Source organism: Misgurnus anguillicaudatus, chromosome 24 (assembly GCF_027580225.2).
Source record: "Misgurnus anguillicaudatus chromosome 24, ASM2758022v2, whole genome shotgun sequence".
In the NCBI taxonomy this organism is placed as follows: domain Eukaryota; kingdom Metazoa; phylum Chordata; class Actinopteri; order Cypriniformes; family Cobitidae; genus Misgurnus; species Misgurnus anguillicaudatus.
In genome coordinates this window covers 22833217-22856944 of record NC_073360.2, presented here as the reverse complement: position 1 = coordinate 22856944, position 23728 = coordinate 22833217, and the positions used below count along the sequence as shown (strand labels likewise).

At 38.3% G+C, this 23728-nt stretch overlaps 1 protein-coding gene across 4 annotated transcripts in view; it reads left to right on the top strand.

The window, feature by feature from the left end:
- The window catches only part of pitpnm3 (PITPNM family member 3), a 127167-nt gene that overhangs the window by 80015 nt on the left and 23424 nt on the right, over positions 1-23728 (top strand). For all 4 annotated transcript variants that reach the window (XM_055196648.2, XM_055196647.2, XM_055196646.2 and 1 more), the window contains 5 exons: positions 7807-7996; positions 10079-10186; positions 12832-13004; positions 18784-18941; positions 19774-19944. In XM_055196648.2, the coding sequence (XP_055052623.2) occupies positions 7807-7996; positions 10079-10186; positions 12832-13004; positions 18784-18941; positions 19774-19944 (800 nt within the window). The remainder of the gene's footprint in view (positions 1-7806; positions 7997-10078; positions 10187-12831; positions 13005-18783; positions 18942-19773; positions 19945-23728) is intronic.

Sequence of the window (23728 nt, the reverse complement as noted above, 5' to 3'; positions counted from 1 at the left end):
CACATCGAGCCTCAAGTATAATCTCAATGCAAAACATAGGCTACAGCAGCTAGCGTGGACATTAGCCCGACTCCGGGTACAACGACTTGGTTGAACAAAAATAAACAATATTTTGTTAAGCTTATGTATTCAGTCATTATTCATAAAAATCCATGTAAAAATACTTCTTAATGTTCTCAGGTCAAATATTTATATGAGATTAAAATGCGATTAATTTAGATTAATTAATTACAAAGCCTCTAATTAATTAGATTAATTTTTTTAATCGAGTCCCGGCCCTAATATGAGATGCAAATTATATTTCAACAAATGGAAAATTGTAAAAGTTGGTACAAAGACTGGTCTTGTTTGATCTATGTAATAAAATGTATCATTTTTTTTAAAGTAAATCAAGCAGAAAAGAAAAGTCAGCCGTGCTTCTGCTTCCTGCTTGATTGCAAATATCGTTGTGTTCAGCAAAACACAGAAATCTATACAGGTTTGAAAAAAATTAAGAGTAAATAATGACAGAATTTTCATGTTAGGGTGAGTTATCCTTATAATTGTCATTAAAATAATACAATACAATGATCTAATTCGCCAAATATAATTTCTTGTATGCCAGGGCTCTCTGGCCTCATTGACAGACAGCACAGATGTAAACAGCCCTGTGGTGTTTCGAGCTCCTCCTGTATATCAAACACACATCCTCTGCCAATACAGCGTTTATGCATGTATGTTTCCATTTCCTCTGTGTGAGAGCATTGGGATTTGCCTTTGAGACCAGCGACCATCCTGCCAAGCTTTCATAGCCGATAATGAGTTCCCTCTTTTAATGAGGTGCTCTTATAGCCCGTGTTTGTGTAAAACTGTGTTTCAGGCATCACACACATACACTATAGTGTTTCTGGGCAGACGGAAGAGAGAAATGTTATAAACCTTTGTTTTATGCTTCCACACAGCATTTTCAATTAGCATCTTGGACAAAAAAGCTTCCACATTGATTTTCTATCTCCAAAACACAAAGCGCAATTCAATACCTGATTCCTGGAGTAAAACAATTCAAGGCTTTGTCTTAACTCGGATGGGGAATAGGTGGATAGATACTAATTTGTCTCACGAGGGCCACCTGTGAGGTGGACCTTTTAGTATTTCTCCTGTGGTTTTGGACAAGGCTAAAACATCGGCCCTTTTCATTTAATGGGAAAAATGCGGCAACCATAAAAAGTGAATATGAAATCAATATGGACCCTTTTTGAATACAGATGTCTAGTCTTATTCTGTATGTGTAGGATTCTGTAGTAAACTACTCAAAACTAAGTTTTTTCTTACAAGTAATTTATCCCTTAAAGGCAGGATATGCAGGAATTATCTAAAAAACTTTTTTACAAATTTATTTAAACTGTCTTTATATACCAATACATGAGTAAAATGTAAGTACTCTGAAAAAGAGAGTATAAAACTCGAGTGTCTGTAGACTGTTTTAAACACAGCTAATTATTTCCATTCGGGACGAAACAAATGATTGGCTTGCGCAACTATAACACTTTCTCTCGTGACCATGGCACCACCCCTGTTGCTACTGGATCTGCCCACACATCGCACAGCCGATTGATTTGAACGTGCACGAGGCACTCTAGGAAGACCAAAACTACGGCAGAGAAAGAGCATTCAGAACTCACAGTACCTGCATATCCAGTCAGCGAAGGCAAACGAGGCAAAAATATCGCGTGGCTTTTCCCCGAGTCGACAGTGCAGTAGCGGTATTGTCTCTGGAGTGTAGTCCTCTTCAGAGTCAACAATGCTTTCATCACGGAAACTCTTACATGCAAAACACCGTATGTTATGAATCTTCCACAGTGTAACTGATGGTAATAAAATAAACTTGTATCAATGCAATCTGTTTTTAGTTTTGTCTTATAAATATAACTAGCTCGTTTGTTATATCGTTTGTTATATATTTTAAACTTTACCAGTATCGATATGCTAGCTTGATAGTGAGTACTTAAAGCCATCCTATTTGTTTATATTCATAGTGATAAAGTTAGGTGTATAATTACATGTGATTGTGACATGATGTTACTACATGCACCGCGCTCCTTCCTCTCCGCTCGTCTGGTAAATGCTTCTCCCAGCAGAGCCGGTCAGCATTGCGCGTTCATGTGTTTTGGGGGCGTGGCTTTAGAAGAAACCCAGAAGGGAGGGGGTGGAGTGAATTGAAATAATTAGCTGTGTTTAAAACAGTCGTGAAAGGTCTGCAGACCCTCGATTTTTGGACTCTCTTTTTCAGAGTGCTTGCATTTTACTTGTGTATTGGTATGTGAAGACAGTTGTAAAAAAGTTTTTTTTAGATAATTCCTGCCTATCCTGCCTTTAAACTGATATTTTAGCATCGTAATGACATAAATAAAAGTTTTTACTACATGTAAAAGTAATTTCTTCTCATTTAGTATACGTGGATCTATAAATATGCAAATTAGCCTCCACCTCTACTTAATCGCACAGCTCTGACCATAGATATGAATATGCGAATTTGTCCCCACCTTCACCCTTTCATACACTTAAATAGATGCTAATTTCTGTAGTTTCACAACGCTTAAACTCTCACACATTTAATGTGTGACATAAAAATGTAATTAAAAATGTGCACACTTTATCTTGAATACTAATGTTCAGCTGTTAAACCGATGTGCGTTATACCCAGCGCGGCTTGCTATCTCCCTGACATCATGGAAAGGAAGAGGAAATATTTACCATTTCCAAGGTTAAGTTGATCGAGGGATTGAAAAATGCAGCTTACAAAGGCTTTTCAGATAAATATCTTTTATCTGACTCCTGTTGCTCCCAGGAAACAAGATGGTCTGAAGCGAGCACAAATAAGGTTTACAAATGAGATCTTGAGTAAGATTTTACACATGCAGCAGTGTTTGTGAAAGGATGCTTAAGTTTCAACTCGTGCTTGTGTTTGTGCAAAAGCTTTTTGGCAGTCTAAAGGTCCTTTATTGATCAAAAATCTTTCCTCTGCCCTTTCTCAGCTTGATCTTGGCTATTTCGATACCCGGCAGGCAGCCATAGCCCGTGGCGCAAGCTAGCTGGAAGTGCAGGGGTCTTCATTTGTGTGAGAGGGAGATAAGAGGTTGTATTTAAGAGTACTGGGGTCATATCCTTCAGTATTCAACCCCATTCACACAGCAGTTTGGTCTTAGAAAATTTCCGTAAAATTGGCAGAGATGCTTCTGTGTCCTGTAAATGGTCTAGAATTGTCCCCTTAAAGGGACACTCCACTTTTTTGAAAATATGCTCATTTTCCAGCTCATATTTCCAGTTAAACATTTGATTCTTATCGTTTTGGAATCCATTCAGCTGATCTCCAGGTCTGGCGCTACCACTTTTAGCATAGCTTAGCACAATCCATTGAATCTGATTAGACCATTAGCATCACGCTAAAAAATAACCAAAGAGTTTCGATATTTTTCCTATTTAAAACTTAACTCTTCTGTAGTTACATTGTGTACTAAGACCGACAGAAAATCTGCCTAGAAAATCACAACTTTTAATTATCCGTCGGTCTTAGTACACAATGTAACTAACTACAGAAGAGTCAAGTTTTAAATAGGAAAAATATCCAAACTCTTGGTTATTTTTTAGCGCGATGCTAATTGTGTAATCAGAAAAACCTACCAAATGCAAGACTTTAAATACGACACGTTTTTACTGGATCTTTACTGTGTGCGTAAATGCACGCGAAAATTATTGACAGTGTGAATAAACCAAAAATCCCGGCCAAATCTCGGACGCATTTTCCATGTATTTTTTGTAATCTCTTTGTGAAAAGGGCTTTAGTCATACAAATACTGCTAATGGTGACAGGCATTCATGATGTTAGGTATATGTTTACATCTGGTATGTTTTTGCATGCATATTTATGGTTGCATGTTTGTGGGTAACCTTGATGATCTCAGTAGAAATACGTATGCATTTTTGATGTTTTAATACACGTAGACATACACGTGTCTTACCCCTTCCCCTTTTGTCTTCATCTTCCCCTTGCCCCTCGAAACCAAGTAAAGGGGAAAGGGGTAAGACAGATTGTTCGTCTGAAAAATGAGACACCACTCGATTACCGTTTGCGTCACCTTCCCCTGCCGCTAACTGGCTGCTAACAGACAAGCGTTGAAAAACAAAGAAGATGCCATTGTCTCAGGTTGTGGTATCGATTGCCTGAGCAGAGCTCAACAAATAGCGCATAACTTAGCTGCTAGCTAGGGCCTTAACTAGCGATTCAAAACAAAAACATTACAATTAAAACCGCTTGAACATTTTATTAAAACTGTCATAAAACATGAGTGTCATAATATAATCTCAATTAAAATGCAGAAAATAACGTTACTTTCTTTTGTGCGACTCCTTGACAGTTCGGCGTTCATCAATAAAACGTCTTGATGCTGGCTCTCCTGAGATATTCCTTCGCTAACGTTTACCCCTCTCTTTCAAGTGTGCTCCTTATCACACTTCGTTTAAAGGGCTATGTATCCCTACGCCTTGGTCCTAGCCCTTGATCAAACTGAGAATTAAGACACCACTTCGCCTCACATGAACACGCAAAACCGAGGTGAAGGGGTAAGGGGAAGGGGTAAGACAGAGAAATGAGAAGCACCCTTAGTCTATTTCATTTTTTCTGTATTCCCTGGAATTGAACCCATGACCTTTGCATTTACATACTGCTCTATCAATTAAGCTAGGTTTGCTACTTACTTTGCATTTGCTATGGTTGACTTTTAGTCTTGCTAATTACTCTTGATAGCTTTTTTACATGTTTTATGCATTTGGCTGGCGCTTTTATCCAAAGTGACCTGCAGTACTGTGCATTCAAGGTATACATTTCATAAATATCTGTGTTCCCCAGGGAATCATACTTGCATCCTTTTGCACTGCTAATACAATGCTATACCAATTGAACTATAGGAAACGTCAGTTTGCATGGGAAGTCAAGTACACATGACACAGTGGGTATTTTTGTAAAGACTTTGTTCAAGCTTTAAATGGATCAAAGTTAGCCCGCTTGTAACAATTTAATATTCCCAGTGTTAGGGAGGGAAACCAGACAAATACCAGCATCAATATTTTATAACAAACAGCTCAGTTCAAAGTGCTCTTTTCTTTCTTCTCTCTTTATACTAATCTCTGGTAAGGTGTGTTGACGGCTGAGAATAAAAGCCTTTTTAATAATATATTCACATGTACTATGTTTTTATGTGTGTTAACACCAGCAAACAGTTTTTTAGTTTACATTTTGTACCACACTGTAGTTTGTTGTTTGCGGATGGTTTGTTTTTCAGAATCATTTCCTATCCAGCCATTTGAATTTAAAGCACATCCTTCAAGATTACACTCAGTGAGACAGCCATAAAATCTCAGAAAGGACAGTCATTACCTAAAATGACTGGTTTGCCATTCAGACTCGCCTCGTTTTAAATTAAACGTCATCGCCACTTTGCTAGCCAGTTAGATTAGTTTAGCCCTGCCCAGGAGGTACAACATCCTCAGCCATAGCACCAGCTGCTCGCATGGACCAAAAATTAATTACATGACTGTAAATAAATAATGAATGCTGGGTGAGGGGGCAGTTTGGAGGCACTCTTTGAACCCTCTCCTGCTGTGAACCGTGTCTAATTGGGCTGGCCTCTGGTCCACAGGCTTGTTACTGTAATGGTTTTGTCCTTCTCCAGCCAGTAGAGCTCATGTAAACACGACAGGAACTGTTGTTTTCATGGGATGATAGCGCATTAGCCTTGCCCTTGTCAGGAGTCAGAGGACAGGCCACCATCAGGACACAATTTGAGGTAAAATGTTTGGATAGATACAGCATGAAAAGTGCACACGGGGAGAGACAGAAAAGAAGAAAAGCCACCACTATACTGTAATTGTTAATGGGACATGAGTTTATGGATTCTCATAGATTTTCTGACTTCCTTCACATACCTACATACACTCACCTAAAGGATTATTAGCAACACCTGTTCAATTTTTCATTAATGCAATTATCTAATCAACCAATCACATGGCACTTGCTTCAATGCATTTAGGGGTGTGGTCCTGGTCAAGACAATCTCCTGAACTCCAAACGTTTGAGTGTGGCATGGTTGTTGGTGCCAGACGGACTGGTCTGAGTATCTGCTCAGTTACTGGGATTTTCACACACAACCATTTCTAGGGTTTACAAAGATGCTGCTAGAGGTCAGAGGAGAATGGGCCGACTGATTCAAGCCGATAGAAGAGGAACATTAACTGAAATAACCACTAGTTACAAGCAAGGTTTGCAGCAAAGCATTTGTGAAGCCACAACACGCACAACAACCTTGAGGCGGATGGGCTACAACAGCAGAATACTCCACCGGGTACCACTCATCTCCACTACAAATAGGAATAAGTGGCTACAATTTGCACCAGCTTACCAAAATTGAACAGTTGAAGACTGGAAAAATGTTGCTGGTCTGATGAGTCTCGATTTCTGTTGAGACATTCAGATGGTAGAGTCAGAATTTGGTGTAAACAGAATGAGAACATGGATCCATCATGCCTTGTTACCACTTAGCAGGCTGGTGGTGGTTTAATGGTCTGGGGGATGTTTTCTTGGCACACTTTAGGCCCCTTAGTGCCAATTGGGCATCTTTTAAATGCCACGGCCTACCTGAGCATTGTTTCTGACCATGTCCATCCCTTTATGACCACCATGTACCCATCCTCTGATGGCTGCTTCCAGCAGGATAATGCACTGTGTCACAAAGCTCGAATCATTTCAAATTGGTTTCTTGAACATGACAATGAGTTCACTGTATTAAAATGGCCCCCACATTCACCAGATCTCAACCCAATAGAGCATCTTTGGGATGTGGTGGAATGGGAGCTTCGTGCCCTGGATGTGCATCCCACAAATCTCCATCAACTGCAAGATGCTATCCTATCAATATGGGCCAACATTTCTAAAGAATGCTTTCAGCACCTTGTTGAATCAATGCCACATAGAATTAAGGCAGTTTTGATTGCGAAAGGGGGTCAAACGCAGTATTAGTTAGGTGTTCCTAATAATCCTTTAGGTGAGTGTAGTTCCCCAGACTAAAGGCTGATAATAGGGGCTTTACTGCTTTTCATGTCCTAACCACCAACCAGATCCATTTGGGACCCAGAGGTGTCGTTTAACAGTTCATTTATCACGGAGCAGCAATGCCACACTCCACCAAACAACGTTCTTCCTCCTGGGAATTCCATTGAGCCACTTCTTATGGCACATCATGGCCATTTTGTCTCGCACTTACACCAGTAGGTGGCATTTACAGCTTTTACTCCAGATCTTCTGGCTGGTCTCTAAGGAGGATGCACTCTCCTCCATTATAAACGGTCCTGCCCTGAACATTGCTGTCTCTTTGTGAGTGCCTTCAGGTTGCTAATTGCCATGCTTGATTGATAGCTCTGGGCTTAGCACAGATGTTCAAGGAGACAACGATGGAGGCAATCTTTCAATTTTTTCTGATGTAGAGTCATGCACGCATGAATGCACACTCATGCACTGCAGCATGATAAAGCACCTTGGTTTTCTCACCGGTAGTGAGTCTCAACAATTCCTCTTCGCATCTTTTTTATATCTGATATAAAAGGCTTGTTTGAATTTTCTTGCTGGTGCTGCTCTGGCTTGTGGACCAGCATCATAATGCTGTTTACCAGCAACAATACATGCTGGTCAGCCAAGTACAAATACTGAGAATGAGAAAGAGAAAGCATATATAAATATACAGATGATATAGATAATCAAATGATTTTCTCTTCCAGCTTGAATCCTTACAGCTATGATGAGAGTTGTGTGTCCAGCAGTGTTGATCATCTCCCTCTGGCCGCCTTACCTCTACTTGCTATAGCTGCTCCACACTACCAAGATGCAGTGGCTACTGTCATCGCACGTGCCAATCAGGTCTACCACAGCTTTCTGCAATGTCCAGAAGGACAAGGGTTCACAGGCCAGGTGAGTTATTGAGCAGCCAGTAACCTTTGTGTGGTCTTAAAGGAGTAAATCCGGATAATTTACTCACCACCATGTCATACAAAATGTTGATGTCTTTCTTCGTTCAGTCGAAAAGAAATTATGTTTTTTGAGGAAAACATTCCAGGATTTTTCTCATTTTAATGGACTTTAATGGACCCCAACACGTAACAGTTTTAATGCAGTTTAAAATTGCAGTTTCAAAGGACTCTAAACGATCTCAAACGAGGCATAAGTGTCTTATCTAGCGAAACGATTGTCATTTTTGTCAAGAAAAATAAAAATATGCACTTTTAAACCACAACTTCTCGTCTATTTCCGGTCCTGTGACACGCCAGCGCGACCTCACGTAATTGTGTAATGCCGTGGAAAAGTCACGTGTTACATATATATGAAACTCACATTTGCGGACCATTTTAAACAATAAACTAACACAAAGACATTAATTAGTATCAATTAACATACAAAAACGTCGGAACGGTTTCTCCACACTTTTAAACACTGAGGCTTAGTTTCGCATACATCATCCGTGACCTCTTGACGTGTTGACGTATTACGTGAGGTCGCGCTGGTGCGTCACACGGCTGGAGGAAGATGAGAAGTTGTGGTTTAAAAGTGTATATTTTTTATTTTTCTTGTCAAAAATGTTAATCGTTTCGCTAGATAAGACCCTTATGCCTCGTTTGGGATTGTTTAGAGTCCTTTGAAGCTGCAATTTTAAACTGCATCAAAACTGTTACGTGTTGGGGTCCATTAAAGTCCATTAAAATGAGAAAAATCCTGGAATGTTTTACTCAAAAAACATAATTTCTTCTCAACTGAACAAAGAAAGACATCAACATTTTGGATAACATGGTGGTGAGTAAATTATCTGGATTTTTTTTAAGAAAATGGACTAATCCTTTAACTTAGACCTTACAGTTGTAAATCATGTATTTCCATTTGATCTGTAGTGAACAAGTTTGACCTTGTGCAGGTGAGGGTGGTCCCAGATCAATATTCATTTTGTTTTAAAAAAAAGATTTTCATGATTTACCCATCCTTATGTCTGTGCCTTTTGTTAATAAAAATGCACCATAAAAATATCATAAAAGTGGACCATATGACTTGAAAGAAAGATTAGGTCTGCTACACACAAAGCTATCATATGACTTTGAAATATACAGTAGCATATGTGTCACGCTGACCTTTTAAAATAGTACTTTCTAAGTCCTTTGTGAGGTCCTAACAGCCTCAGTCCTTCTAATTCTTGACTGTGGTTACATGAAACGCATTGATTATTATAATTCCTCAGTATCTCTCCATTTGTGTCCCTACAAAAGCAATAAAGTCATGTTGGTTTGAAAAGACACGAGGGTGAGTAAATAATGACAGTGCTCATTTATCGATGAATTATTCGAGAGACAAACAGCATCCGGAGAAGTAACAGGATGGGTGTGTGAGTCTCTGACAGGGCCAGTGACTCATCACTGATGAGTCATTTTGGACAAAAACGATGTGTGTAGGGGGTGTCTTTCCACTTGCTTTACTCCATAATCTCACATGATTAATCCAATAACATTCTCCTGTCTATTCAGTACGCACAATGATCTCCTGAAGTGTTGAACGCCGGTTACGAGCTGTGTCAAGTGCTGATGCTCTGAGGAGTCTGAGCATTTAAATAAAGCCTAAGTAACATACAAGCCCTCTGATTTTGGAGTATAATATTGGGCTGCCGCTTCACAAAGCATTGCCTTGCATTAATCATTTTTGTCTTAAAATACAATGTGGCACAGTCTCATCTGTTGTTGCAAGATAATAAGACCTGTGGATTTGTTTGCTTGTGTCATTTATTGGTATTTGAGCCCACTGTGAAGAAACAGCTAATCATCAAACAAAACAGCAGACAAAATTTGATGAGTTGCAGCTGTGTCTTTCTACATTGTTTATTCAAAGTGTTGTTGACTGTCGTAATGCGCTGTAGGTTGAGTTATCATCAAGCAATCCTGAGATTTGCCTGACTGTGATGATTGCACATCATAATAAACTCATTCTTCTTCACTTTGTGTGTGTGTTTGTGTCCAGGTGTGTCTGTTGGGTGATTGTGTAGGAGGTGTGCTGTGTTTTGACGCTCTCTGCTTCAGTAACAGCCCAATCCACAACAGCCGATATAACAGCACAGAGAATTTAAAGGTATGTACTTCAACACACTAAATCATTCTCTGCAGTAGAATAGAATAGAATACAGGGCCTCCAAAAAATGCAATTATGCGATCGCATGATTCAATGCATAATCCGCCAAAGTCCGCCAAAGTCATTTTTTAAATGTGCCACACTTTCGCCGCATAAATTGCAGATTTCTGCTCCCAAAATATGCGGGCTTGCATGATTTCATAATCTCCGCATTTTCGTAGCAAAACGTCATATATATCTTAGCAGAAAGTTGAAAAATTTTGGATTTACTTCACACATGCACAGCCATAGAGACAGAGTGCAACGCATCATAACCTGAAAACCACGCCTACCGAGGGGGAAAACAATCAATCCGTCTCCAATGACTTTGTATTGCGAGAGGTTGCCTCCTTGTCATTTCTGGCTTATAACAAAAACAGAATAATGCCTAAAAGCTGCTGTGTGACAGGGTGTACAGCTAACAAGCCAAAAAACCCAGAAATAAGTTTTTATTAGCTGTCGACCCCCCAAAAAACAAGCGTTTAAAGACACAAAAGTGGAAACAGGCAACTTTTCATAGTACTAATATTAGTAAAACTGCGCCCACTAGAGGGAAACATAGTCGGCAATCCACTTTTTTCTCCTTAAAGGCTGGGTTTTACGGCTCGACAGCTAATAAAAACTTATTTCTGTTTTTTTTTGGCTTGTTAGCTGCACACCTTGTCCCAAAGCAGCTTTTAGGCATTATTCTGTTTTTTGTTATAAGGCGTAAATGACAAGGAGGCGCCTCTTGCAATACAAGGTCAATGGAGACGGTTGGATTGTACCCGATGGCATGGTTTTCAAATTAGCATAACTGCGCTCTGTCTCTATGTCCCCTGTTGTCATGGAATCTTAGGAAGTGACGTAATTACGCGATGTGAACATAAATGAAAAGCTGCAAACAGTTTTTGCATGTTCAGACAGTTTTTGCAAGTTCCCCGCAATTTTGGCAAGTTCCCGCAATTTCATTGCATAAAATTGCATAAATATCCAGCATATTCCATCACATTTTTTTAAGAAAACCTGCTGCAAGATCAAGGATTTTTGCCTGCAACAATCACAAAAAAACTCTGCGTTTTTTTGGAAGGACTAAATAAAATAAAATAAAATAAAATAAAATAAAATAGTGCTCTTTTATACACTGTAAAAAATACTTTGCTGCCTTGGAATTTTTTGTTGAATCGGCTCGGATTTGCAAGTCATTTCAACTTACTATTATTTATCTTGACTAGAGATAAGTTGTTATAACTAGGTGAGTTATTATAAATTATACATTTAAGTTTACTTTTCTCAACTATATTTTATAAGTTGTGACAACTAATTTCAAAAGATTTTAAGGCAGCAAAGTTTTTTTACAGTGTAGTAGTACTTTACATGTCTACATTAAAAACAGATGCAAATAGACATCTATGTTTTATTGCTAAATTTGCAATTTGTTTTTGTGTCATATCTACAGAAGACAGACACACTAAAACAAATGACAAAGAATAAACATACCTTACATGAATAAAATAAATGTATGTAAGAATAATTAGGGACAGGGCCATGCGCGGTGGCTTATCTAAAAAATAAGTTTTTTAACATTTATAATGTGGTTAGAAACAATTTTATTGATTGACTTTACAAGGACTTTAAAATAATATGTATGAGGCAAAATATCTGCAAGCAAAAATTTACAAGGCATATAGAATGTAATTACAAATACATGAAGTTGCATACATTTTATTGAATGGCTCTATCTTCTTAAATTCTTTATATTCAATGTTTACTGAGTGATTTCTGTAAAGTTAGAAAGTTTTTTTAATACCTAATTTTTTTCTATTAAACAATAATGAGATTAAAAGAGCAGTTTTTCTGCTTATGTCACCTGCATCTCAGATTTGATATATCATATATACAGTAATATAATAATTATTATTTTTCACAACAAAGAGTATTATGACATCTGAGTTATTATAAGGATAACATAACTGAGAATTTGTTCATTCTCTTGATCTATTAAGGAGCATAGACTGAGCAATACTGTTTTCAATCTGGTGTCATTTATCACAAGGCATACACTGTACGCTGTGCCTTCAAGCACTCAGATTTGATAAGATATTGTACTCTTATAATGCAATCCTATCGTGTGAAAGCAAAAGGCATACAGCACTGTGTAAAAGCTTTTTTGCAGTGGTAACCAAATATTAGCAGTGTTTACATGTCACGTTGTTGTATCGCTTAGAACCTCAACCAAGCGTCTACTAAAAAAGTATCGGATACACTGTAAAAAAAAATGCAGCAAAACAACTTTGTTTTTCCTAATCAAGTCAACCTACTACAACCTACCTAAAGTTTTGATATGTAATGAGTTGACATAACTGAGTTCTAAGTTGACTTTTAAAAACAAAATTAAATTGTTTAACTTAATTTGTTAAGTTGAAATAACTCAAAAATATATGTTGATTTGACAAAAATGCTGCATATATTTTTTTACAGTGTAGGTACTGTATACATTGGAAAATCCCCTAGAAGTAAGCTGTACCGAGCCGTACCGGGCCGTACTATGCAATGAAAAAGCACCATAAGACTTTTGCACGGTATTTGCTTATGTATAAATAGTAATTCTTATCCTGGCCACTCAGGACAACCCTGAGGTCAGTCCGAGACTGAACTCCAGCAAGCGGCTCAGCAGAAGCAACATAGACCTTTCCGCCCCAAGCGAAACCCGGAGCAGGAAAACCCCACTTAACCGCAAACAGAGCGACTCGTTCGATGGAGACTCCTCCAGCAGTCAGCATCACCCGTTCCTCAGCAGGTACAGCACACCTTCAAAAACACAGGGCACAGCTAAATAAGCTTGTTTAACCTTCACAGAAATGCTTTTTTCAACCATGTTGGCATCTATAGTCTTTCTTTTGAATGTTTTTCTTTTTGCAATAAGAAGACAGAATAAGATTACCCAGATGTGTCCTCCTGGCCACGCCATCCGTAAATATGTCATGCTTCGCTGCGTTTCTGTTTATCAATATTGGCTGTGTGATGGCATGTCGCGTCTGCCTGCCTGCAGTGCTATTAATAGACTGAGTCACAGTCGGTCTGCGTGTACACGAATAGGCACCGACAGAATGAAGCTTTTTCTGCAGAAGTTGCTCAATGACACAGCGGCACCAAGGACCAAGCAATCCACTTCTAATCTTTTTTTAATCATTATTTTGTGGGGCATTGATGTGACAAGTGCGATTTATTTGGTACGGCTCTTGTCGCAGGACTCCAGCAGAGCTCCTGTTTTGAAACAGCTCCTAGACTCCCTGTGTACTGAAGCGTCATGTCTTTGTCATCATTAAGAGCAAGCAATTGATTTTGTCATTGTACTGTTGTACAATGTCATTAAGCAGACACATTTATCCAGAGTGACTTACAGTAGGTCAGAGTGCCTTTATGATGTGACACTTTTTATCTATGTTGTCTTTTAGAAAGGGAATAAAGACAAGGAGTGAAACTGATTGGCTTAATTATAATTTAGGGTGTCTGCTGTCACCTAACTGTAGATAAATTATGTCAAGGCCTGCAATGTTTCTTAAAAAAATTATTTTTAAATGTCTGGTGGTAATGATGATATGGCTGGTGTTGCACAGTATTTAAAACCATAAACCAGACAGGAAAGATTTAATATTCACAATAAAGCTTTAAAGGGCCCGTATTATGCAAAATCCATTTTTACAAAGTGTCGGGCCAAATTTGTGTTGGCAGTGTGTAAACACAACCACCCTACAATGAAAACAATCCACCCACTCCTTGTTTAATTCCCATTAAACCAAAAAAGTCTCATTAGATATGCCGTTTTGATTCTCTTGTTAATGTGTTGTCACACTGATAAAGCCCCACCCACAGCCACTGACTGACTGGTTAACTTTGCCCAAAAGCTTTTCTAAAGGTGTTTGTTAGCACATTGTAGCACTAATGCAAATAAAGATACTCTTGTCCCAGACTGTATTCATAGAAATCAGATCTATTTTTAACTTAAAGCAATAGCTCATTTGCATATAAAGGTACACAGCACTTTTTCACGTAATCGCATTTTTGTAATAATATATAGTAGCAGAATAAATAAATCAGCATATTTTTTCAGCATAATATTAGTTGTTTTTAAACAATTATTGTATTTATTGATTACTGGCTAAAGGTTTTACTGAATTGATTTGTAAATACAGATCATGATTGCATGTGCGCCACATACACATTCAGTTCTTGTGCATATATTGTTGTTAAAACAAATGTTTTCCTGCGTTTGAATCAGCTATAATAGCAACCCATAACTGCACAAATTATGTTGGTCTTCCTGGATTTCATAATAAACATTAAACAGACAGTCAAAACGGCACACTTATGTCCTTCGCAATAGACTACTGTTAGCTTTAGTGGCTCATCGGAAGTCATAAACAGGAAAGATCATCAAAGATGGCGGCGCCCACATTTACGTCAAGAAACAGGCCCTTAAAAAGGCATAATATGTAATTTTCACTGCTAATGGTCGCAATAAATATAGCCACCGCAGCTTGACGTTATTAAAGAGTTTGAAACGTAGGGATTCGCCTTCAGTGTCTATAGGTCTCGATCTGAAAGGACTCCCCGGTTGTTGCTGGCTATAAAAGGCTAGGCTGGCATATATCCTGTGTGGGCAATATATATATATATATATATATATATATATATATATATATATATATATATATATATATATATATATATATATATATATATATATATATATATATTTGCATAAACTTACATTTAAAAACAATTTTTTTAACAAGCTGAGAAAGTTTATGAGTTATTATATTGCTTTTTTTAATGCACGAATGACTGTGAATAAATATAAAGAAAGCAAGGAAACAACACTGAAACACTCAATGACTCACTTCTGCTGCTATATGCTAATAATTTTTGACTTCACAGTACAATGAATCTCTTTATGCATCTGCACACTGTTGTTTATGATAAGTCATAAAAGGCACGGCATGCTTTAACCAAATTCTTTAATTGCTCCGAAAACCCATTTAAATGCTACTGATTGGCTATTACAGCCCCAAATCAGAAAAAGTTGGGACACTGTAGAAATTGTGAGAAAAAAATGGAATAATTTACAAATCTCATAAACATATTTTATTCACAATAGAATATAGATAACATATCAAATGTAGAAAGTGAGACATTTTGAAATGTCATGCCAAATATTGTCTCATTTTGGATTTCATGAGAGCTACACATTCCAAAAAAGTCTAGACAGATAGCAATAAGAGGCCAGAAAATTCAAATGTGCACATAAGTAACAGCTGAAGGACTAATTTGCAACTTATTAGGTTAATTGGCAACATGATTGAGTATTAAAAAGAGCCTCTCAGAAGTCAAGATGGGCAGAAAATCACCAATTCCCCCAATGCTGCAGAGAAAAATAGTTTTCTGAGTTTCTCAGAGAAAAATTGCAAAGAGATTAAAGTTATCATCATCTACAGTGCATAATATCATCCAAAGATTCAGAGAATCTGGAATAATCTCTGTGCGTAAGGGTCAAGACCGGAAAACCATACCGGATGCCCGTGATCTTTGTGTCTTAGACGACACTGCATCACATACAGGAATGCTACTGTAATGGAAATCACAACATGGGCTCAGGAATACTTCCAGAAAATATTGTCGGTGAACACAATCCACTGTGTCATTCGCCGTTGCCAGCTAAATCTCTGTAGGTCAAAAAAGAAGCCGTATCTAAACATGATCCAGAAGCACAAGCGTTTTCTCTGGGCCAAGGCTCATTTAAAATGGACTTTGGCAAAGTGGAAAACTGTTCTGTGGTCAAACGAATCAAAATTTGAAGTTCTTTTTGGAAAACTGGGACGCCATTTCATCTGGAATAAAGAGGACAATGACAACCCAAGTTGTTATTAGCGCTCAGTTCAGAAGCCTGAATCTCAGATGGTTTGGGGTTGCATGAGTATGTGTGGCATGGGCAGCTTACACATCTGGAAAGGCACCATCAATGCTGAAAGGTTTATCTAAGTTCTAGATACATATGATCCCATTCAGACGTCGTCTCTTTCAGGGAAGACCTTGCATTTTTCAACATGACAATGCCAGACCACATACTGCATCAAGTACAACATCATGACAGCTTGGTAGAAGGATCCGGACACTGAAATGGCCAGCCTGCAGTCCAGATCTTTCACCCATAGAAAACATTTGGTGCATCATAAAGAGGAAGATGCGACAAAGAAGACCTAAGACAGTTTAGCAACTAGAAGCCTGTATTAGACAAGAATGGGACAACATTCCTATTCCTAAACATTGGTCATCCTCCAGCTGTTCCTTATATGTACATTTAACTTTTCCGGCCTCTTATTGCTACCTGTCCCAACTTTTTTTGAAATGTGTAGCTCTCATGAAATCCAAAATGAGCCAATATTTGGCATGACATTTCAAAATGTCTCACTTTCTACATTTGATATGTTGTCTATATTCTATTGTGAATAAAATATAAGTTTATGAAGTTTGTAAATTATTCCAGTCCTTTTTTACTCACAATTTCTACAGTGTCCCAACTTTTTCTGATTTGGGGTTGTACATTTATCCGCTCAACAGGCCCAACTGTGATTGCTTGTAATGCTCAACGGTGCAAAAATAACACGTAAAAAGTAACCCGATGCAATGTGAACAGATCTAAATGTAATGCTGTCATCAACATTTTCATTTTTTTCACATTTTGATCATGTCTTTTTATCATGATCATGTTTAATTGTAAAGGGTCATATTGGCCCTTAATTGTCTTGAATTTAGGGGGATTTTTTATTCATCTTGGTAGCATTTTTGTCTAAAACTCTCCGACCATTAAGTAATTTCCGACCATGAGAAGCGAATAGGGCTGCACGATTTGGGCAATTTTTCCCATTGCGGTTATTGATGCTAATATTGCGATGTGCGATTGCGATTATACTCAGTGGTATCATGAGTCAACTTGATGGGTTTTAAGGAAAATCCACACACAGTTTAGCTAAAATGTGTATTTGTAAAACTAGAAATGTTTTCGTATTGCCACGTGATGTAGCAACTGCTCAGTGTCAGTAATCCTAAATCCAAAATCCCGCCATACAACAGACATAGAGTTTTTTTTTTAGCTACCAGAACACTGTCAACCTCCTCTGCATCCATCTTCGCTCTGGTATAACGACGACGCACACCACACACGTGCATGCCACACGTGCACTGCCTTTTTTGTTTGTTTTTCTTTCTTTTTTTAAACAGCAAGGAAAATCATCAACTGTTATCAGAAAGTTTGTGTTAACAAGTTCACACATTTATTTATTTAATATAATTGCAACATTTTGCTGTCATATAATCGCACAGGCTGACATCGCGATTGCGATGCGATTAATTGTGCAGCACTAGACGCGAACAGGCTAATCTAACATTAAATGACTGCTAAATGTCCTCAAATGACTTGGCTGGTGCACTTAAATTTAAGTCAAGTACACCTGGAGTAACTTGTGGTTAAGTGGCTTGTTTTAAGGTACAATGGTTCATTGCTCCTTGCACGAATGAATCTAGCAAGCTTTTCATTACCAACACTGAGCTTTAACCACAGCTTTAACTTTATACAGTCAAGTAAGACATACTAGACAATGATTTCCACACACGTCTGATAGCTCTGGTCCTGAGGGAGACTTATCACTTGACTCATCTATACACCTCAGCTCTCTCATGTCTCTAGCCCAATCATCTATCCCTGGGGCCCTGTATACCCTGCACACCCCAAAGTCTTTAGCAGCTTTCCTGTCATTGTGTTGTAGCGTGACATAGTAACAAAAGAATGCAAAAAGAAGGCGGAGATGTCAAAAGACAAATATTGTTGACTTGTTGTCATTTAAAGCTGGTCACTGTTTGTGACACCTATACAAACAGTACACGGTAAACATTGAATTTTAGAGAAATAATGTAGTATAGCACATACGTTTTATTGTTTTGAAACTGTTAATCTATTGGTAGAGAAAGGGAGTGTACAAAACATATCAAACTTGTAGTTAAAGACACATACATGGTTAAGTTACATTAAAGGTTTTTTTTGTTCCTCTATGATTATGTATGGCATGGCAATATCAATACTATAGGTTCACTTCTCAGTTTTGATAAAGTGCACACCTGGAATATAATGTAGGTCATGCTGTTTAAAAGTGTCTGTTTAATGCAAATGAAATCACAATTACCCTTCTGAGAAGAGCAGCAGCTAAGACCATTGTAAATGTTCATGCTTGACTACTTCGGTATGTCATTCTCCAGCTTGTGGATCAGCATAGTAATTAGCTGATAAATGGTAGCTACCAGCATGGTCACATCGACCTCAGAGAGCTAAGTTAGCTGAGAAGTACACAGGAGACCGGGAACATCACAATCTCATGCTGAGGACCAGCATTCATACAGCCAATGCTGGTGACCACCACTGATGCTCAGAACTGATAACCTTCCCCATACTCTTTGTCTTCTGTAGGCAACTTTTTTCTGAAGATGTCATATTTGTACTTATATGTACATATTTGTGTTTGCAGTCTGATACAAGATGGAACAGATCTGAGACCAGGCAGCGGCACCAATCTGGTATTGAATCCAGGTCGCTTTGACTTTGAAGTATCAGATTGTTTTTTTCTGGGCTGTCCTCTTGGACTGGTGCTGGCCATGAGACGTACCGTGCTGCCTGCTGTCCAGGGTTAGTGTAAATCACAGACTCCAATTTATGATATAGGGCACAATGTCCTGTCCTCTAATACACTGCTGACATTCACTGCCATTACTGCAAAATCAGTCATAAAGAAACACACCAGCTTTCCCAGCATTCTTAAAGGAAAACCACCGTTTTTCAATACTTTACCTTGTTCTTACCTCAACTTAACAAATTAATACATACCTATCTTTTTTAATGCGTGCACTTAATCTTTGTACAGCGTGTTGTGAATGTGTTAGCATGGAGCCTAGCCCCATTTAATCCTTAGGATCCAAACAGGGATGAATTTAGAAGCCACCAAAGTTTGTAGCACTTTGACCTCAGCAAGGAGGAAAATCATCACTTCCCCTTTCGCTCAAACTTTTGTCAATATGACTGCGCCCGAGGTTGAAGTGCTGCATACTAAGTGCTCTTCCGCCATACAATATAGTTCTCATTTTTTATCCGCTTAAAATCGCCACGTTTTATTTTGTGCCACCATACTTACTCGTGTAACTACTCATGTAAAAGTCTTTAAACAGGAAAAACATGGAAGTGTTTAGTGGCTCCTAAATTCATCCCTGTTTGGATCCTAAGGAATGAATGGGGCTAGGCTAAATGCTAACACATTCATGACACACTGTACAAAGATTGAGTGTATGCATTGAAAAAATAGGTATGTATTAAATCATCTAAGCTGAGGTAAGAGCATAGTAAAAAAACGGTGGTGTTTTCCTTTAATTATATGTGCATTGAATTTTGACAGTGCTTTAGGTCAAATTGATTTAACCAAAACGTTTCAATTTTTTTATTCCCCCACACATCCTCTATCCCGCAGTGTCTCAGCTCCGGCCTGCGTGTTCTCAAATCTTCAACCTGTTTTACCCCTCTGACCCTTCGGCATCTAGACTCGAGCCCCTGCTGCATTCCCAGTTCCACAAGCTGCCTCCCTTCCCCGTATCCCGATATCAGCGCTACCCGCTGGGAGACGGCCGCTCCAACCTAATCGGTGAGTGAAGTGTCCCATTGAGAAGCAATTAAACCTTTCAGCACCAAGCTACACACAGATTCAGCACACCATTTACTGTTTATTGTTTCGTAATTGCTTTGTCATAGTTTTACGCTTATCTTTGGTTACCAAATTATCTCCTGCTGTTTTAAGAAATTACAGTTGAGTTTAAAAAAAAAAGGTTTTCGGGGTAAGAAAGTACAGCCTTGTTGACTTTCTCTACAATATATGCTATTTATATATAAGCTTTAAAATCTAATGTTAGGATGAGAAATAAACATTGGGTTGTAATAATATCAATCTCTTTTTGCATGCTTCCTGCCATTTTCCAGATAACATCCTCTCTTCTTTCTCTGATTCTCTGGTGTATTATCATGTTCTGCACACTTGGGTCTCACTCTGTAATGAGCTCCTGATTTATTTAAAGCATATTTGATCTTGCTTCACCCACATGTTTGACTTTTATGTCGGCCATTTCAGGCTTGTCCCATTTTCTTGGACTCTAGGACAAATATTGTTAGATTGCATGAGCAAGCAAAGGTCATGGGTTTGATCCCCAGGGAGGAAGTACACATACAAAGTTATTTAAAGGGAAAGTTCACCCAAAAATGTATATGAATTTTTTTTCTGATGAACACAAAATAAAATATTTTGATAAATAAGCACACAGCCAGGCCTGGATTGGCCATAGGGAGGACCAGGATAATAACGCCGGTAGCGTTACAACAGCGGCCCTCGTGGCCAAAAAAACTGAGCGGCTGGTTGAAGGTTGCTGTCCATAGGTCGCCAGTACGAACAGCAGCCCCACTCGCATAATTTGCAGATGGGAGATGTCCGAAGTTGATGTCACGAGTCCCGACCACTTATTGAAATAATTGTTGCATTAGGGTTCATTAACGGATCTAGAATGCACGAGAAATGCAGTACGCGCTGTTTTCTTCTGCTTTTCAAAGCGCTCGTCTGTAAACACGAGTTTTGTAGACACGCTTATATTTGGGTGCACTTGCCGTGCGTCTATTTAAAATAAACTTGAGCGCGACTTGATACGAACGGCCTCTAACTGTGGGTTTACACCAGATGCGAGTTTAACGAATTCACGAGTAGATTACATACAAAGCCAATGCAAAGACGCGATCAGACGCATCCTCGCATGGGGCGATGCGAATGACATGATATGGGCGGCGCGTTTGCCGTGAAAACACGCTATTCACCTCAAACGCGTCTTCGTCCAAGTTAAAAATATTCAATTTGAGCGAAACATTCGCATGACACAAAGTTAAATCCTGCGCGTAATCTAGAGCGAGCAACGCGATGCGATTGCACGCTTCGCGTTTGGTGTAAACCCACAGTAAAAGAAAAAAAGGGTGAACAAATCATTTTTATTTTAAATCTTGGTCATAAATGTAACAATGAATCGTCTAATAGTCTTTATTCATCGTCTATTGCAAGAGTAACAAACTATTTGATGCAAAACTCATCAGTTTATTGGAAAAAAAATAGGTTTATGAATATGACGTTTTCTCAAATAAAACAAAATGTTGAAAGTCCATTATATATTTGTTCTTTTTTGACACAAGGTATATATGATCTAAGTAGGCTACTAAAAAATTAAGATGAGGATTTGTATTTTTTCATCTGTTTCCCCTACATACTTTATAAATCTTGCTTGTGTATTGTAAATATATGGGGTTTCCAAACCTTTATAACACAACAGGTAATCTCAAGACCCACCATTTAAAAAAAATACAAATATGTATTTGCATTAAATTGGAAATTTGAAAAATAAAATGAATTGCAAGGCTGCAGAGAACAGTGCACTATTGCAGACTTGTGTATATAGGCTACTGTGGATTTAATTATTTTATTTTAGTAAGTCATAACCTAAATGGGCCGGTCTAAGGCATAAAACTCCAGGGCTGAAAATGAGTCCCACTCCGGTGTCATATTCAATATGAATATGACACATGTACTGTGTGCCTACCATCAGTTATCAAAATATTTTTGTGATCATTTATCACAATACTTCCATATTATTTGTTTAACCTACTATGGAAGTCAGTGTGATAACCATCATTTATCAAAATATCTTCTTTTGTGTTCATTAAAATAAAAACAACTTTTTTTACAGATTTACAACAAAATAAGGGTGAATAAATGATGACAGAATTTTCATTTTTGATTGAACTATCCCTTTAAAATAAACCTATTCTTAAAATTAGTTACTGAAGTAAGAAGTGTGACAAATACCCCCCCTTCTCTTTTTGTACAGTAATGCTTGCACAGCTGCTGAGATGTCTGTCTCATAGGAAATATGACACTGACTTTTAATTATATTAAGTTCCACTCTGTCGCTCAAAGGCAGAGAATGACACAATATTTGTTAGATACTGAGGTGTGGATGTACTGTATATAAATTTAACACACACACACACACACACACACACACACACACACACACACACACACACACACACACACACACACACACACACACACACACACACACACACACACACACACACACTCACACACACACACACACACACACGCACACACACCCACACACACACAGTTTTAATGTAGCGGTTAATAATTGCCATCCTAATGGAGTATCTTTGGAGCAGCTTCCCATGTGTAGGGTTCTGCCATTATGAGTCATTACTAATTTACCCAGCGGGGCTTTAATGTGAGAAATGTTTCTGACATCCATCGGTTTTCTTGTTTATGCTTTTCCTGTGCGTTCGAATAAATTTATTTGATTTGGCAGCCGGCTAAAAACCCAGAGCCATTCATTTCGAGTGGCCAGAAACTGGGGACCGTGTCCTCTAAGCCAACGTGTGGATCCAAATCATGCAGTTCTTTTTCTCATTACACTGAGGAACAGCCAGTTTCTTTCTGCTCGACTCTCTCTTCCTCTCATCTTCGTGTTGGCGTCGGCCCCTCGTGCACAGAGCTCATATCCCCTTTCGCCCTCATCTTAAAGTCATCGTGCTATTCTACAGTGCCGTGGAAAATGCTTTTCCCTACTGTGCATTGGTCTTCATTTTTCTCCGGATCGCTTTTTCTGTCATCTTGAAGTCGTGCTAAGCTGGTATTTCAAAGGCGGCCTGTGTTGACATTCCTTTAATGTTTAGTGTGCTCATCTTTCATTTTGTTTGTTTTTTTAGAGCCTTAGGGTTTTTATATCTCAGAAACACTTTACTATAAGGTTGTTAATGCATTAGCTTACATGAATTGACAGTATACAATACTTCTACTGGGCATTAGTTCATGTGAATTAAACCATTTACTTATACATTTTTAAAATCAAGTATTTTAACCGTTAACATTAGTTAATCAATAAATGCTGAAAAACGGCTCATTTTGAGCCTAAAGCATTTGTTAATGCTTATCTTTCTTAACAGTATGAGTAAACCTTACTGATATTGCACGTCTAATTGCAATCTGCATGTGGGATGTCTTCTCCCAAACAGAGACACGGGTCATGTTGTTTTATCATCATGATCACACAAATAAATGCTTTTTTGTTGAATATTAGTTTTCAGTTCATCAGTTACATTTTATTTTAGTGTTTTTTTATATTACCTTAATAGTCCTGGAGTGTTGTGCCCTGTTTCCCATTTAGCATCTCTTAATGCCACCTTTGATTTCTCTGCTCATTGGCCGCATTGTCTTTTCCTCTCCGCCCCTGTCTTTCTCTTCTTCATGTTTCACTTTTCAATTAGAGTTGAATGGATGACTCATGAATTGAGGAAGTGGCTATTTAATTCTGTTTTAGGTTATC